Raw genomic sequence first — 19142 nt, forward strand, 5'->3', positions numbered from 1 at the left:
CCCTGGGATGTGGCCTGCACCACCTTTTATCTCTCAAGAGATACAAGGAAAGGGAAGCTAGCAGAGAGCAGGCAACCTCAACCAAGAAAGCAGTGTCGGGAGCAAAGCATGTCCTTTGGACCTGAGGTCCCTGTGCTGAGATGCTCCCAGACCAAGGGAAGACTGATGACAAGGACCTTCCTCCAGAGCCGACAAAGAACAAGGACCTTCCCCTGGAGCCAGTGCCCTGAATTCAGACAACTAACCTACTGGACTGTGAGAGAATAAACTTCTCTTTGTTAAAGCCATCCATCTGTTGTATTTCTGTTATAGCAGCACTAGATGACTAAGACAGGAGTAGCTCAGGAATTCTCTTTAGTGAAATGGAAAAAGGACATATTGAAGTAGGTAAAACCCAACCTGGCTAGGATCTCACAACTCCATGAAAAGGTCTCAGTAGTGCCCCTTCACTTATGAGGCATATTGCCTAAGGGGCCAGTGGGGACCCAGGTATAGAGATCTCTTGGAGCATGCATGGGCCTGGTTCACTGATGGTTCTTCCTAGTTAACTTTTACTGGGATGGAATGGGCCAACCAGAGAGACCTGTCCATTACTGAATGTGGTAAAGAACTCTCTGCATAATGCGCAGAGTGGTATGGTATGGCTATCCAGGCCATCCCAGCAAATGAACTCTTGGGCTGTGACTACCATACACATATACATATTTACATATTCACATAGAGATAAATACACACAGCAGGATCTACAAGGATTCACAGCACAATGATAAAAGCAGTTACCTCTGGAAAAAAAAAATTTTTTTTTTTTTACCTCTGGGGAGGGGATTAAATAGTGACTTGCTTCTGAGTCTATCAAGTTGTGTGTTATCCAAGGTTTTATGTTGAAATCCTTATACATATTCCTTGTATGTTTCAGAAAAAAAGTTAATAAAAGCCTTAAGTTTACATGTAATTTTGAGTACCTATTATGTGCTGCCACAGTGCTAGGTGCTAAGGAAACAAAACCTTGATAGGGAGAATCTTTCAGCTGTACTCCTTTCCTCATGGGCTGATGGGTTCATAGTCCTGGGTGAAAATTATTCATGGGATTTTTGATGCAGCTTTAGATGATCAGATCGTGCAAAATTCTTGTTGCATCTAGTACACACGTAGGGTCGCTCTCCATTGTGTTTTTTCTTGTGTCTGTAGAGCCCATCTGAGCGGGAAAATTTCCGTGCGCATCCCTTTACATTGCATATATAGGGCTTCTCCCCTGGACAATGAGAGAAACTTATCACGCTTTAGGATAGGGTGGGGCAGGGAAGGTGAGAATCAACGGAAAAGAAAAAGGTTTCCTGACTGTTGGAGCTGGATAGAGGGGGGGAACCTAGAGTGGGTGAGTGAAAGAGAAAGGGAAGGAAGGCAGCATGAACTGGAGGGAAAAGAAGAAAACTGAAGGAGGGAAAGGAAGAGAAAAAGAAGAGGAAAGTTAATGGGGAAATGAGCATGAGGGGTGGGTCCTAAGGTTTGTTGGGCCTGAGGGGAGGTGACAGCCTCAGTAGAAGTAGGGTCAAGAACAATTAGGGGTCAAAACAATCCCTCAACTTATGCCCATCATCCCAGCACAGTCACACCACACAAAGGCTCCAGTCATTGTCTCTGCCCAAGGAACATGATGCTTCATCCACTCTTTGAAACCTGCCAATCTTTTACAGGGTGTTCTGGGGCCCCAGATTTAAAGGGAGGTGGTGACAATCTCAAATGATCCCAAAGCATTGTAAGGGCTCAAAACTGAAGCTAGGGAGCTCCCCTCACCTCTCACTCCTACCCTGCACCCTCACTCACCAGTGTGTATGCATTCATGGATTCGGAGACGGGCACGCCTTAAATACGATTTCCCACAGTCCTGATATGTGCAGGTGTAGAGCTTCAAAATGTCATGATTCTTCTGGGATTGACGTCTCTGGACCTTGGGTTTCCACTTCTGCTCTTCCAGAGATTGTCCTTGGATCAAATTGAAATCTGAAAAGTATTGGAATCCAGATACGGCAATGATGAGACTAGACAGGACATCATATAGCCCCTGTAGAGGGTATAGTAACCCCTGGAAGTTGTCATCTGGCCCCCTTTAAGAGTTGTCATAAGGCCACCATCAAGAGTCTAGTAACTACTATAGGTCATCATCTGGCTCCCCTTAAGAGTTGTCATCTGGTCCCCATAGAGAGTCTGGTAGCCACTGGAAGTTGTTATGTGGCCACCATAGAGGATGTGATCACTACTGGAGGTTGTCATCTGGTCCCCTGTAAGATTTGTCATCTGGTCCCCTGTAAGATTTGTCATCTGGTCCTTAGAGAAGGTCAGCTTACCACTGGAAGTTGTCATCTGGCTCTCTTTCAGAGTTGTCATCTGGTCTTTATAGAAGATCTGGTCTTTATAGAAGGTCTGGTCACCATTGGAGGTTGTCATCTGGCCCCCACAGAGGGTCTGATAACCACTGGAAGTTGTTATCTGGTCACCATACAGGGTGTGATCACTACTGGAGATTGTCATCTGGCTCTCTTTCAGAGTTGTCACCTGGTTCTTACTGGTCCGGTCACCATTGGAGGTTGTCACCTGGCCCTCTTTCAGAGTTATCATCTGGTCCTTATAGAGGGTCTTGTCACCAATGAAGGTTGTCATCTGGCCCCCATAGAAGGTCTGGTAACCACTAGAAGTCATCATCTGGCCACCATAGAGGGTGTGATCACTACTGGAGGTTGTCATCTGGTCTTTATAGTACCCCTGCTCACCACTGGAGGTTGTTATCTGGCCCCCAGAGAGGATCTGGTAACCACTGGTATTTGCCATCTGGTCACCATAGAGGGTATGATCACTACTGGAGGTCTGTCCACCATTGGAGGTTGTCACCTGGCCCCCTTTCAGGGATGTCATCTGGTCCTTCGAGAAAGTCCGGTCACCATTGGAGGTTGTCATCTGGCCCCTACAGAGGGTCTGGTAACGACTGGAAGTTGTCACCTGGTCACCAGAGAGGGTATGATCACTACTGGAGGTTGTCACCTGGTCTCCTTTAAGATTTGTCATCTGGCCCCCACAGAGGGTCTGGTAACCACTGGAAGTTGTCATCTGGTCAGCACAGAGGGTGTGATCACTCCTGGAGGTTGTCATCTGGTCCTTATAATAGGTCTGTTCACCACTGCAGGTTGTCATATAGCCCTCTTTCAGAGATGTCATCTGGTCCTTAAAGAAAGTCTGGTCATCATTGGAAGTTGCCATCTGGCCCCCACAGAGGTTCTGGTAACCACTGGAAGTTGTCATCTTGTCACCACAGAGGATGTGATCACTACTGGAGGCTTTCATGTGGTCCTTATAGTAGGTCTGTTCATCATTGGAGGTTGTCATCTGGCCCCCTTTCAGAGATGTCATCTGATCCTTATAGATCTGGTCACCATTGGAGGTTGTCACCTGGCCTCCATTCAGAGATGTCATCTGGTCCTTACAAAAGGTCTGGTCACCATTGGAAGTTGTCATCTGACCCCCACGGATGGTCTGGAAATCACTGGAAGTTTTCAGCTGGTCACCACAGAGGGTGTGATCACTACTGGAGGTTGTCATGTGGCCCTTATAGGTCTGGTCGCCACTGGAGGGTGTCATATGGCCCCCTCTCAGAGATGTCATCTGGTCCTTATAGAAAGTCTGGTCACCACTGGAGGTTGCCATTTGGCTCCCACAGAGGTTCTGGTAACCACTGGAAGTTGTCATCTGGTCACCACAGAGTGTGTGATCACTACTGAAGGTTGCCATCTGGTCCTTATAGTGGGTCTGTTCACCATTGGAGGTTGTCACCTGGCCCTCTTTCAGAGTTGTCATCTGGTCCTTATAGAAGGTCTGGTCACCATTGGAGGTTGTCATCTGACCCCCATAGAGGGTCTGGTAACCACAAAAAGTCATCATCTGGCCACCATAGAGGATGTGATCACTACTGGAGGTTGTCATCTGGTCTTTATAGTAGGTCTGTTCACCATTGGAGGTTGTTATCTGGCCCCCAGAGAGGGTCTGATAACCGGTGGAATTTGCCATCTGGTCACCATAGAGGGTGTGATCACTACTGGAGGTTGTCATGTGGTCCTTATAGGTCTGGTCACTATTGGAGGTTGTCACCTGGCCCCTACAGAGGGTCTGGTAACCACTGGAAGTTGTTATCTGGTCACCATAGAGGCTGGGACTACTACTGGAGGTTGTCATCTGGCTCCCAAAGTGTGTCTGGTAACCACTGGAATTTGTCATCTGGTCACCATAGAGGGTGTGATCACTACTGAAGGTTGTCATCTGGTCCTTATAGAAGGTCTGGTCTCCATTGGAGGCTGTCATATAGCCCTCCTTCAGAGATGTCATCTGGTCCTTATAGAAAGTCAGGTCACCATTGAAGGTTGTCATCTGGTCCCCACAGAGGGTCTGGTAAACACTGGATGTTGTCATCTGGCCACTATAGAAGGTATGATCACTACTGGACATTGTCACCTGGTCCTTAGAGAAGGTCTGTTTATCGTTGGAGGTTGCCATCCGGCCCCCACAGAGGGTCTGGTAACCACTGGAAGTTGTGATCTGGTCACCACAGAGTGTGTGATCACTCCTGGAGGTTGTCATCTGGTCCTTATAGTAGGTCTGTTCACCATTGGAGGTTGTCATCTGGTCCCCACAGAAGGTCTGGTCACTACTGGAGGTCATCAGCTGGGCCCTACAGAGTATGTGGTGACCACTGGAGGTCATCACCTGGCCACCATAGAGGGTTTGATCACTACTGAAGCTTGTCATCTGGCTCCCTTTAAGAGTTGTCATCTGGTCCTCATAGAAAGTCTGGTCACTACTGGAAGTCATCAGCTGGCCCCCACAGAGGGTGTGGTGGCCACTGGAGGTCATCATCTGATCCCCTTTAAGAGCTGTCATCTGGATCCCATAAAAGGTCTGGTCACTACTGGAGGTTGTCAGCTGGCCCCCTTTAAGAGTTGTCATCTCATGCTTATAGAAGGTGTGGTCACTACTGGAGATTGTCAGCTGGCCCCCTTTAAAAGTTTTCATCTGGTCCTTATAGATCTGGCCCCCTTTAAGAGTTGTCATCTGGCTTCCACAGAGGGTCTGGTCACCATTGAAGGTCATCATTTTGTCCCCATAAAGGGTCTGGTCACCAGTGGAGATTGTCTTCTGGCCTCCACTGAGGGTCTGGTCAACACTGAGGGCCATAATTCGGCCACCCTCATTGGGGATTGTCATCTTGCTTGCAGTAATAGTTGTCATTTGGCTGCCAGCGAATGATGTCTTTCGGGTGTCAGTGATATGTGTCATCTGGCATTCTGCTGTTGGTTTTATCTGATCAAAGGAAGTCACCTTCTGGGCCATGGAAAAAGTCTCATTTAGACCTCCAAAGGTCATATTAAGGGCTTTAACAGGGGGCACTGTTGAGTTCTGGGTAAGGATTGGCTCAAGGATGTTAGAATGTGTAGACGTCATTGTTGTGGGTCTTAAGGAAGGCAACACCTGGTTCTGGGTTGACTCATGTTGGCTTCCCTCATCATGAGCAGTCAGAGACATGTAGACCTGTGGCTCTGGTGCTGCTGGGGTGTTTGTTCTGTACATGGCTTAGAGGCGCCTTGGAGAAACTCAATTTCCTCAAGTGTCTGGAGGAAGGATTTCATGGGGATCACTTTGCTGTTGCCTGGTGAATGAACTAATCTTCAGTTGTGGTATCCTGCAAAAGAATGAGAAGGTCAGGGGTCCATCCCTGGGCTCAAATCTCAATTCCACACATCCTTCCTCTCTATCCTTGTTGACCCTCTCCTAGTCCAGTCCATCATCATCTCTTTCCTAGAAGCCTGAAAGTGCCTTCTAACTGGCCTCCCTTGACTCTGGAATTGACTCTAGCTAGTGCTCCCTCCACACACAGCCAGAGTAACATTTCTATAATGGAGAACCTTACTATGCTACTGGGAGTGGAGGTGGGAGAGTACATGAATGCATGAATGCCCCACCATCCCCTGAAGAGACACCCTACTTCTCCAGACATCTTACCAGAAATTCAGTTAAATTAATAAACTTTCAAAACATATTTCATTTCACTCCCACCATGACGCCAGAAAATAGAAACCATGATTAATTCCATTTTAAAGAGAGAACAGAGGTTCATGGAAGTGAAGTGACTTGGCCTAGGTGGAAGGCTCTTAACTTAAACTGGATCTATCTGGGCCTGGGCCCTCACAGACCTGCATCCACTGTCAATATTTCACCCAGAGACCTCCTGGATATCTCCAGGGATTCTGGCTTCCTGAGAACCATCCTGAAAAGCACCAGCTTCTAGGAATCATTCCAAGAAGCAGATTCTTTAGACGTGGAGGCCTAACTGTGCGCATGATCAAGGTTTATACTTCTGTTCAAAGTGGCCATCTATCAGCTTCTAGGCTTTCTATATATCTGGTGTTAAGTCCATCATTAGCTCCCAAAAGCCACCATCCAGGTACCATCACAACTTTCTCATCCTGCGTGCCTCTTCCCAGCTTTTGTCCTAGCCAAGACAGGCCAGTCCACTCAGCTTTTACTTGTCTCTTGCGCATTCTGTCCCATCCAGCCAAGCTATATCCTATCCTATTGAATACGTTTTCCTTTCCTACCCTGCCGTCTCAGAGAATAGAAACAGCCAGAATAATTCTCCCCAGACTGTATTCAAATTTATGCATGGAGAGGAAGTCTAAGTGATATAAAGAAATAAAATATTGGTTTAAACTTAGAAAAATAGGGGAAAATATTAAGGCAACCACAAGGAAGCTAACAATCCTACACATCAAAATAAAAAAAACAAGAAAAACATAAAGACTCAGCAAATACAAAATCAACAACGATGAAAAGAAAAATGACTCAGCACAAAAAATCAAGTGAAAGAAACTGTCAACAACACACACAAAAAAAAAAGACATCAAAATGACAGCACTAAACTCATACCTATCAATAATTACACTGAATGTAAATGGACTAAATGCACCAATAAAGAGACAGAGAGTGGCAGAATGGATAAAGAAAAAAATACAGTCCGTCTATATGCTGCCTACAAGACACACACCTTAGACTGAGAGACGCAATCAAACTGAAACTCAAAGGATGGAAAAAAATGTATCCAACAATCAAAAAAGAGCAGAAGTGGCAATATTAATCTCTGAAAAAATAGACTTTAAAGCAAAATCCCCACAAAAGATAAGGAAGGACACTATATAATGATTAAAGGGTCAATACACCAGGAGGACATAACCATAACCATGATAAATATTTACGCACCCAATGACAGGGCTCCAAAATAAAACAAAACAAAATACATAAAAAAAAACTCTAACAGCATTGAAAAGAGAAATAGACAGCTCCACAATAATAGGAGACTTCAATACACCACTTTCAGTGGATGACAGAACATCCAGAGAGAAGCTCAGCACAGACAGGGAAGATCTAAATGCCACAATCAACCAACTTGATCTCACAGATATACAGAGAAAACTCCACCCAACAGCAGCCAAGTATACTTTCTTTTCCCACACACATGGAACATTCTCCAGAATAGACCACATATTAGGCCATAAACCAAGCCTTAACAAAATCCAAAACATCAGAATATTACAAAGCATCTTTTCTGACCGTAAAGCCATAAAAGTAGAAATCAATACCAGAAAAAACAAGGGGGAATAAAAAAAAAAATCAAACACATGGAAACTGAACAACACCTTGCTCAAAAAACTATTGGGTTATAGAAGAAATTAAGGATGGAATAAAAAAATACACAGAATCAAATGAGAACGAAAACACTTCCTACCAGAACTTTTGGGACACAGCAAAACCAGTGCTCAGAGGTCAATTTATAGCAATAAATACACATATCCGAAAAGAAGAAAGGGCCAAAATCAAAACATTAACCCTACAACTCAAACAAGCAGAAATAGGGCAGCAAAAGCCCTCGGCAACAGAAGAAAGGAAATAATAAAAATCAGAATTAAATGAAATGGAGAACAGAAAAACAATTGAAAGAGTTAACAAGACCAAAAGTTGGTTCTTTGAAAAGATCAACAAAATCAATAGATCAACAAAATTGATAAACCATTGGTCAAACTGACAAAAGGAAAACACGGAAGGAAGCAAATAACCCAGATAAGAAATGAGATGGGCAATATCACAACAGACCCAAATGAAATGAAAAGAATCGTAATGGAGTACTATTATAAATTTGAAAACCTAGAGGAAATGGACAAATTTCTAGAAACATACTACCTACCTAAACACAGGCAGATGTAGAACAACTAAATAAACCTGTAACAAAAGGAGAGATTGAAAAGGTAATTAAAAAACTCCCCCTGCCCCCTAAAAAAAGCCCTGGCCCTGACGGCTTCACTGGAGAATTCTACCAAACTTTCAGAGAAGAGTTAACACCACTACTACTAAAGGAATTTCAGAGCATAGAAAAGGACGGAATACTTCCAAACTCATTCTATAAAGCCGGCATAACCCTGATACCAAAACCAGGTAAACCAAAAAAAAAAAAAAAAAACCAAACCCACGGATGTTGAGTTGATTCCGACTCACAGCGACCCTATAGGACAGAGTAGAACTGCCCTATAGAGTTTTCAAGGAGCGCCTGGTGGATTCGACCTACTGACCTTTTGGTTAACAGCTGTAGCCCTTAACCACTACACCACCAGTGTTTCCAAAACCAGGTAAAGACTCCACATAAAAAGAAAATTATAGACCGCGATATCCCTCATAAACATAGATGCAAAAATCCTCAACAAAATTCTAACCAAAAGAATCTAACAACATATCAAAAAAATAATTCACCATGACCAAGAGATTCATACCAGGTAAGCAGGGATGGTTCAACATTAGAAAAACAATCAATGTAATCCATCACATAAATAAAACAAAAGACAAGAATCACAGGATCTTATTAATTGATGCAGAAAATGCATTTGACAAAGTCTAACACCCATTCATGATAGAAACTCTCAGCAAAATAGGCATAGAGGGAAAATTCCTTAACATAATAAAGGGCATTTATACAAAGCCAATATCACTCTAAATGGAGACAGTCTGAAAGCACTCCCCTTGAGAACGGAACCAGACAAGGATGCCCTTTATTACCACTCTTATTCAACATCGTGCTGGAGGTCCTAGCCAGAGCAATTAGGCTAGAAAATAAATAAGATACCGGCAGTCCCCACGTTACGAACAAGATCTGTTCCTGTCTTTAAGACAATTTGTAGGTAAGTAGGAACAGGTACATATGGTTCTGTTTTAGTGACAATTAGTCAAATGTTTGTCTTAGTATATAACGTATATTTTACTTTTTGAAGCATATAAAACACTTAAGAAACGCTTTCTAACCGCACCATGTTTTCATGAGTGTCACAAAGTAGTGCCTGCGTTCATTATCATGAACTATTGTATTTAACTCAAATTTTTAATATAATAGGTTTTATGGCAGTTCTTTCTTACGTTTGAGTTGTCCGTATGTCAGATGTTCATAACCCAGGGACTGCATGTATCTAAAAACACACACACAAAAGGAAAGTAGAAGAGAATCAAGAATCAGCAAAACACAAAAGCTGGCGTTATTGGAGGAAATGAAGGACAAAGAAGGTATAAGAAACACAGAAAACAAACAACAAAATAGGAGGAGTAATCCCTTCTTTGGATCCCTGGTGTCGCAGTGGTTAAGAAATTGTCTGCTAAACAAAAGGTTGGCACTTTGAATCCACCAGCCGCTCTTTGGAAACCCTTATGGGGCAGTTCTACTCTGTCCTATAGGCTCATTATGAGTCAGAATCAACTCAATGGCAATGAATTTTTTCTTAATCCCTTCTTTATCAGCAATTACCATGAATGGAAATGGACTAAATGCTCCAATTAAAAGCAGAGTGTGGCAGAATGGATAAAAAGTATGACCAACTATATGCTGTATACAAGAGACACACCTTAGGCCCAAGGACATAAATGGGTTGAAAGTGAAAGAGTGGGGAAAAAAAAAAATCTTCCATGTAAATAGTAACCCAAAGAGCGGAGGTGGCAAATTTAATATCAGACAAAACAGAATTTAATTCAAAATCAGTTATACGGGACAAAGAAGGACATTATATAATGATAAAAGAGTCAATTCATCAAGATATAACAATATAAATATACATGCATCTGACACCAGAGCCCAAAATATGCAAAGCAAACACTGACGGCATAAAGGGAGAAATAGACAATGCTACAATAATAGTTGGAGCCTTCAATATACCACTTTCAATAATGAACAGAACACCAAGAAAGAAAATCGATAAGGAAATAGAGAATTTGAATGATGCTATAAACCAACTAGACCTAACAGGCATATATAGAACACTCCATCCAAGAACAGTACAATATACATTTTTCTCCAATGAGCATGGATAATTATCCAGGCTAGGCCATATGGTAGGTCACAAAGCAAGTCTCAATAAAATTAAAAATATTGGAAACATACAAATCTTCTCCAACCACAATGGAATGAAACTAGAAATAATAGAAGGAAAACTGGAAAACACATAAATATGTGGAAATTAGGAAATAGGTCAAGGAAGAAATCACGAGAAAAATAAAAAAATACTTAGAGTTGAATGGAAATTAAAGCCCAACATACCAAAATTTAGGGGATGCAGCAAAGGCAGTGCTCAGAGTTAAATTTATGGCAATAAATGCCTACATAAAAAAGAAATTCTCAAATCAACAACCTAACTTTACAACTTGAGGAACTAGAAAGAGAAGAGCAAATCAAGCCCAAAACTACCAGACAGAATTAACAAAAGATCAGAGCAGAGATAAATTAATTAAAGAATAGAAAAACAATAGAGGATCAATGAAACCAGAAGTCGGTTTTTTTGAAAAGATGGATAAAAACTGACAAACCTTTAGCTAGACTGACATAGAAAAAAAAGAGAAAAGGCATAAATATCTAAAATTAGAATGAAAGTGGGAACACTGCAACCAACCCTATAGAAATAGAAAGGCTCATAAGAGAATACTAAACAATTGTACATCAACAAATTAGATAACCTAGATGAAATGAATAAATTTTAGAAACACATGAACTTCCTATACTTACTTAAGAAGAAATAGATCTCAATAAACCCATAATAATGCATTAATCAGTTAAAAACAAACAAACAAACAAAAAACCCTCCCAGTAAAAGTGCTGTACCAGGTGGCTTCACTGGGGAATTCTACCATTTATCTAAGAAGTGATCCCAGTCCTTCTTAAACTTTTCCAAAGAATAGGAGAGGAGGGAACACTTCCTAACTCACTCCATGAGTCTAGCATTACTCTGATACCAAAGCCAAAGACACTACAAGAAATAAAAACTACAGACCAATACTTCCTATGAATACAGATGCAAAAATCCTTAACAAAATACTAGCAAACTGAATCCAAAAGCATATTAAAAGAATTATATACCATGATCAAGGGAAATTTATCCCAAGAAAGAAGGAGTGGTTCAACAACAGAAAATCAATTAATAGGAAAATAACCTCATCATCATTTTAATTGATGTAGAGACGTATCTGACAAAATCCAATGCCCTTTCATGATAAAAACACTCAGCAAGCTAGGAAGATGTCTTAGGCTGTGTTCTCTAGAGGAGCAAAACAAATGAAACGTAAAAAAAAAAACTCATTGCAACTGAGTTGATTCGGACTCATAGCGACCCTATAGGACAGAGCAGAACTGTTCCACAGGGTTTCCAAGGCTATGATCTTTAAAGCAAGCAGCCTGCCACATCTTTCTCCCTCGGAGCAGCTGGTGGGTTTGAATTACCCACTTTTTGGTTAGCGGCAGTAAGCCCTTAACCTCGGCGCCACTAGGGCTCCTTTATAAATACATATCTGTTGCCATCAAGTCAATTCCAATTCAGTGACCCTATAGGACAGAGTTCCCCACGTGCTGGTCAGTTTGTCGTACTGTGGAGGCTTGCATGTTGCTGTGATGCTGGAAGCTATGCCACCGGTATTCAGATACCAGCAGGGTCACCCATGGAGGACAGGTTTCAGCTGAGCTTTCAGACTAAGACAGACTAGGAAGAAGGACTCAGCAGTCTACTTCTGAAAAGCATTAGCCAATGAAAACCTTATGAATAGCAGCAGAACATTGTCTGATATAGTGCTGGAAGATGAGCCCCCTGGTTGGAAGACACTCAAAAGATGACTGGGGGACAATCAACGAACATGACCTCACAGACATATACAGAACACTCCACCCAACAGCAACCAACTATACTTTCTTTTCTAGTGCACATGGAACATTCTCTAGAATAGACCACATATTAGGTCATAAAGCAAGCCTTAGCAGAATCCAAACCACTGAAATATTACAAAGCATCTTCTCTGACCATAAGGCCATAAAAGTGGAAATCAATAATAGGAAAAGTAGGGAAAAGAAATCAAACACTCGGAAACTGAACAATACCCCGCTCAAAAAAGACTGGATTATAGAAGACATTAGGGATGTAATAAAGAAATTCAGAGAATCCAATGAGAATGAAAACGCTTCCTATCAGAACCTTTGGGACACAGCAAAAGCGGGGCTCAGAGGCCAATTTATACCAATAAATGCACACATCCAAAAAGAAGAAACGGCCAAAATCAAAGAATTATCCCTACAACTTGAACAAACAGAAAGAGAGCAACAAAAGAAACCCACAGGCACCAGAAGAAAACAAATAATAAAAATTAGAGCTGAACTAAATGAAATAGAAAACAGAAAAACAACTGAAAGAATTAACAAGACCAAAAGCTGGTTTTTTAAAAAACTCAATAAAATTGATAAACCATTGGCCAAACTGACAAAAGAAAAACAGGAGAGAAAGCAAATAACCCAAATAAGAAATGAGACTGGCGATATTACAACAGACCCAACTGAAATTAAAAGAATCATACCACATTATATGGAAAACTATACTCAAACAAATTTGAAAACCTAGAAGAAATGGATGAATTCCTAGAAACACACTACCTACCTAAACTAACACAGAGGTAGAACAACTAAATAGACCCATAACAAAAGAAGAGATTGAAAAGGTACTCAAAAAACTCCCAACAAAAAAAAGCCCTGGTCCGGACTGCTTCACTGCACAGTTCTACCAAACTTTCAGAGAAGAGTTAACACCACTACTACTAAAGCTATTTCAGGGCATAGGAAACAACGGAATACTACCAAACTCATTCTATGAAGCCACCATACCCCTGATACCAAAACCAGGTAAAAACACCACAAGTAAAGAAAATTATAGACCTATATCCCTCATGAATGTAGATGCAAAAAGCCTCAACAAAATTCTAGCCAATAGAATTCAACAACATATCAAAAAAATAATTCACCATGACCAAGCGGGATTCACACCAGGTATGCAGGGATGGTTCAACATTAGAAAAACAATTAATGTAATCCACCACATAAATAAAACAAAAGACAAGAATCACATGGTTTTATCAATTGATGCAGAAAGGGCATTTCACAAAGTTCAACACTCATTCATGATAAAAAAAACTCTCAGCAAAATAGGAAGAGAAGGAAAATTCCTCAACATAATAAAGGGCATTTATACAAAGCCAACAGCCAACATCACCCTAAATGGAGAGAGCCTGAAAACATTCCCATTGAGATCGGGAACCAGACAAGGATGCCCTTTATCACCACTCTTATTCAACATTGTGCTGGAAGTCCTAGCCAGAGCAATTAGGCTAGAGAAAGAAATAAAGGGCATCCAGATTGGCAAGGAAGAAGTGAAAGTATCTCTGTTTGCAGATGACATGATCTCATATACAGAAAACCCTAAGGAATCCTCCAGAAAACTACGGAAACTAATAGAAGAGTTCAGCAGAGTATCAGGATACAAGACAAACATACAAAAATCAGTTGGATTCCTCTACGGCATCAAAAAGAACATCGAAGAGGAAATCACCAAATCGATGCCATTTACAGCAGCCCCCAAGAAGATAAAATACTTAGGAATAAATCTAACCAGAGATGTCAAAGACTTATACAAAGAAAACTACAGTACACTTCTGCAAGAAACCAAAAGAGACTTACATAAGTGGAAGAACATACCTTGCTCGTGGATAGGAAGACTTAACATCATAAAAATGTCTATTCTACCAAAAGCGATCTATACATTTAATGCAATTCCGATTCAAATCCCAAGGACATTCTTTAACGAGATGGAGAAACAAATCAACTTCATATGGCAGGGAAAGAGGCCCCGGATAAATAAGGAAGCACTGAAAAAGATGAACAAAGTGGGAGGCCTTACTCTACCTGATTTTAGAATCTATTATACCTCCACAGTAGTCAAAACAGCCTGGTACTGGTACAACAACAGATACATGGACCAATGGAACAGAATTGAGAATCCAGACATAAATCCATCCACTAATGAGCAGTTGATATTTGATAAAGCCCCCAAAACAGTTAAGTGGGGAAAAGACAGTCTTTTAAACAAACGGTGCTGGTGTAACTGGATATCCATCTGCAAAAAAATGAAACAAGACCCATACCTCACTCTATGCACAAAAACTAACTCAAAATGGATCAAAGACCTAAATATAAAAATCTAAAACGATAAACATCATGGAAGAAAAAAATAGGGACAACGTTAGGAGCCCTAATACATGGCATAAACAGTATACAAAACATTACAAAAAATGTAGAAGAAAAACTAGGTAACTGGGAGCTCCTAAAAATCAAACACCTATGCTCATCCAAAGACTTCACCAAAAGAATAAAATGACTACCTACAGACTGGGAAAAAGTTTTTAGCTATGACATTTCTGATCAGCACCTGATCTCTAAAATCTACATGATACTGCAAAAACTCAACTGCAAAAAGACAAATAAGGCAATTAAAAAATGGGCAAAAGATATGAATACACACTTCACTAAAGAAGACATCCAGATAGGTAACAGATATATGAGGAAATGTCCACGATCATTAGCCATTAGAGAAACGCAGATCAAAACTACAATGAGATTTCATCAACTCCAAGAAGGCTGGCATTAACCAAAAAAAACTCAAAAGAATAAATGTTGGAGAGGCTGTGGAGAGATTGGAACACTTATACACTGCTGGTGGGAATGTCAAATGGTACAACTACTTTGGATATCAATTTGGCGCTTCCTTAAAAAGCTAGAAATAGAACTACCATACGATCCAGCAATCCCACTCCTTGGAATATATCCTAGAGAAATAAGAGCCTTTACACGAACAGATATATGCACACCCATGTTTATTGCTGCACTGTTTACAATAGCGAAAACATGGAAGCAACCAAGGTGCCCATTAACGGATGAATGGATAAATAAATTATGGTATATTCACACAATGGAATACTACGCATCGATAAAGAACAGTGAGGAATCTGAAACATTTCATAACATGGAGGAACCTGGAAGGCATTATGCTGAGTGAAATTAGTCAGTTGCAAAAGGACAAATATTGTATAAGACCACTATTATAAGAACTTGAGAAATAGTTTAAACTGAGAAGAAAACATTCTTTTGTGGTCACAAGAAGGGGGAAGGAGGGAGGGTGGGAGAGGGGCATTCACTAATTAGGTAGTAGATAAGAACTACTTTAGGTGAAGGGAAAGACAGCACACAATACAGGGGAGGTCAGCACAATTGGACTAAACCAAAAGCAAAGAAGTTTCCTGAATAAACTGAATGCTTTGAAGGCCAGCATAGCAAGGGCAGGGGTCTGGGGACCGTGGTTTCAGGGGACATCTAAGTCAATTGCCATAATAAAATCTATTAACAAAACATTCTGCATCCCACTTTGAAGAGTGCCGTCTGGGATCTTAAACGCTAGCAAGCAGCCATCTAAGATGCATCAATTGGTCTCAACCCACCTGGATCAAAGTGGAATGAAGAACACCAAGGACACAAGGGGATTACAGGCCCAAGAGACAGAAAGGGCCACATGAACCAGAGACTACATCATCCTGAGACTGGAAGAACTAGATGGTGCCTGGCTACAACTGATGACTGCCCTGACAGGGAACACAATAGAGAACGCCTGAGGGAGCAGGAGAGCAGTGGGATGCAGACCCCAAATTCTCATAAGACCAGGCTTAAAGGTCTGACTGAGACTGGAAGGACCCTGGTGGCCATGGCCCCCAGACCTTCTGTTGGCCCGGGACAGGAACCATTCCCGAAGCCAACTCTTCAGACATGGATTGGACTGGACAATGGGTTGGAGAGGGATGCTGGTGAGGAGTGAGATTCTTGGATCTGGTGGACACTTGAAACTATGTTGGCATCTCCTGCCTGGAGGGGAGATGAGAGGGTGGAGGGGGTTAGAAGCTGGCGCAATGGACATGAAAAGAGAGAGTGGAGGCAGAAAGCGGGCTGTCTCATTAGGCGGAGAGTAATTGGGAGTGTGCAGCAAGGTGTATATGGGTTTTTGTGTGAGAGACTGACTTTATTTGTAAACTTTCACTTAAAAAGCATAATAAAAATCATTAAAAAAAAAAAAAAGATGACTGGAGAAGAGCTGCCTCCTCAAAGTAGAGTCGACCTTAATGACGTGGATGGAGTAAAGCTTTCGGGACCTTCATCTGCTGATGGCACAACTCAAAATGAGAAGAAACAGCTGCAAACACCCATTAATAATCAGAACTTGGAATGTACGAAGTATGAATCTAGGAAAATTGGAAATCGTCAAAAATGAAATGGAATGCCTAAACATCGATATCCTAGGCACTAGTGAGCTGAAATGGACTGGTGTTGGCCATTTTGAATTGGACACTCATATCGTCTACTATGCTGGGAATCACAACTCGAAGAGGAATGGTGTTGCATTCATCATCAAAAAGAATGTGTCAAGATCTACCCTGAAGTACAATGCTGTCAGTGATAGGATAATATCCATAGGCCTACAAGGAAGACCAGTTAATACGACTTATTATTTGAATTTACATACCAACCACTAGGGCCAACGATGAAGAAATAGAAGATTTTTATCAGCTGTTGCAGTCTGAAATTGATCGAACAGGCAATCAAGATGCATTGATAATTACTGGTGATTGGAATGTGAAAGTTGGAAACAAAGAAGAAGGATCAGTAGTTGGAAAATATGGCCTTGGTGATAGAAACAATGCTGGAGATCAAATGATAGAATTTTGCAAGACCAATGACTTCTTCATCGCAAATACCTTCTTTTACCCAGATAAACGGCGACTATACACATGGACCTCGCCAGATGGAACACACAGAAATCAAATTGACTACATCTGTGGAAAGAGATGATGGAAAAGCTCAATATCATCAGGCAGAACAAGGCCAGGGGCCAACTGTGGAATAGGCCATCAACGGCTCATATGCAAGTTCAAGCTGAAACTGAAGAAAATCAGAGGAAGTCCACGAGAGCCAAAATATGACCTTGAGTATATCCCACCTGAATTTAGAGACCATCTCAAGAATAGATTTGATGCATTGAACGCTAGCGACCGAAGACCAGACGAGTTGTGGAATGACATCAAGGACATCATACACGAAGAAAGCAAGAGGTCACTGAAAAGACGGCAAAGAAAGAAAAGGCCAAGACAGATGTCAGAGGAGACTCTGAAACTTGCTCTTGAGCATTAAGCAGCTAAAGCAAAAGGAAGAATTGAGGAAGTAAAAGAACTGAACAGAAGATTTCAAAGGGCGCCTCGAGAAGACAAAGCAAAGTATTATAATGACATGTGCAAAGAGCTGGAGATGGAAAACCAAAAGGGAAGAACACACTCGGCATTTCTCAAGCTGAAAGAACTGAAGAAAAAATTCAAGCCTCAAGTTGCAATAGTGAGGGATTCTACGGGGAAAATATTAAACAATGCAGGAAGCATCAAAAAAAGATGGAAGGAATACACAGAGTCATTTTACCAAAAGGAATTAGTCGATGTTCAACCATTTCAAGAGGTGGCATATGATCAGGAACCGATGGTACTGAAGGAAGAAGTCCAAGCTGCTCTGAAGGCATTAGCGAAAAACAAGGCTCCAGGAATTGATGGAATATCAATTGAGATGTTTCTACAAACAGATGCCGTGCTGGAGGTGCTCACTCATCTATGCCAAGAAATATGGAAGACAGCTTCCTGTCCAACTGACTGGAAGAGATCCATATTTATGCCTATTCCCAAGAAAGGTGATCCAACCAAATGTGGAAATTATAGAACAATATCATTAATATCACACCCAAGCAAAATTTTTCTGAAGATCATTCAAAAACTGCTGTAGCAGTGTATCAATAGGGAACTGCCAGAAATTCAGGCTGGTGTCAGAAGAGGACATGGAACCGGGGATATCATTGCTGATGTCAGATGGATCCTGGCTGAAAGCAAAGAATACCAGAAGGATGTTTACCTGTGTTTTATTGACCATGCAAAGGCATTCAACTGTGTGTATCATAACAAACTACGGACAACATTGCGAAGAATGGGAATTCCAGAGCACTTAATTGTGCTCATGAGGAACCTTTACATAGATCATAGATCAAGAGGCGGTTGTTCAGACAGAACAAGGGGATACTGATTGGTTTATAGTCAGGAAAAGTGTGCATCAGGATTGTATTCTTTCACCATACCTATTCAATCCGTATGCTGAGCAAATAATCCGAGAAGCTGGACTATATGAAGAAGAACGGGGCGTCAGGATTGGAGGAAGACTCGTTAACAACCTGCGTTATGCAGATGACACACCCTTGCTTGCTGAAAGTGAAGAGGAGTTGAAGTACTTCCTAATGAAGATCAAAGACCACAGCCTTCAGTATGGATTGCACCTCAACATAAAGAAAACAAAAATCCTCACAACTGGACCAATAAGCAACATCATGATAAACGGAGAAAAGACTGAAGTTGTCAAGGATTTCATTTTATTTGGATCCACAATCAACAGCCATGGAAGCAGCAGTCAAGAAATCAAAAGATGCGTTGCATTGGGTAAATCTGGCACAAAGGACCTCTTCAAAGTGTTGAAGAGCAAAGGTGTCACCTTGAAGACTAAGGTGCTCCTGACCCAGGCCATGGTATTTTCAATCACGTCATATGCACGTGAAAGCTGGAGAGACAACGAATAAGGAAGACCAAAG

At 41.5% G+C, this 19142-nt stretch overlaps 1 protein-coding gene across 1 annotated transcript; it reads right to left on the reverse strand.

Moving 5' to 3' along the window:
• Positions 1 to 1076: 1076 nt before the first annotated feature.
• On the reverse strand, positions 1077 to 5857 carry KLF18 (KLF transcription factor 18). The gene is given in 6 exon segments (XM_023554318.2): positions 1077 to 1252; positions 1825 to 2022; positions 2025 to 2105; positions 2169 to 2303; positions 2430 to 5597; positions 5600 to 5857. Coding segments are annotated over 6 exon segments (3828 nt in total). The 5' UTR covers positions 5670 to 5857.
• Positions 5858 to 19142: the final 13285 nt, after the last annotated feature.

The sequence above is a fragment of the Loxodonta africana genome, chromosome 3, assembly GCF_030014295.1.
Source record: "Loxodonta africana isolate mLoxAfr1 chromosome 3, mLoxAfr1.hap2, whole genome shotgun sequence".
Lineage (NCBI taxonomy): Eukaryota > Metazoa > Chordata > Mammalia > Proboscidea > Elephantidae > Loxodonta > Loxodonta africana.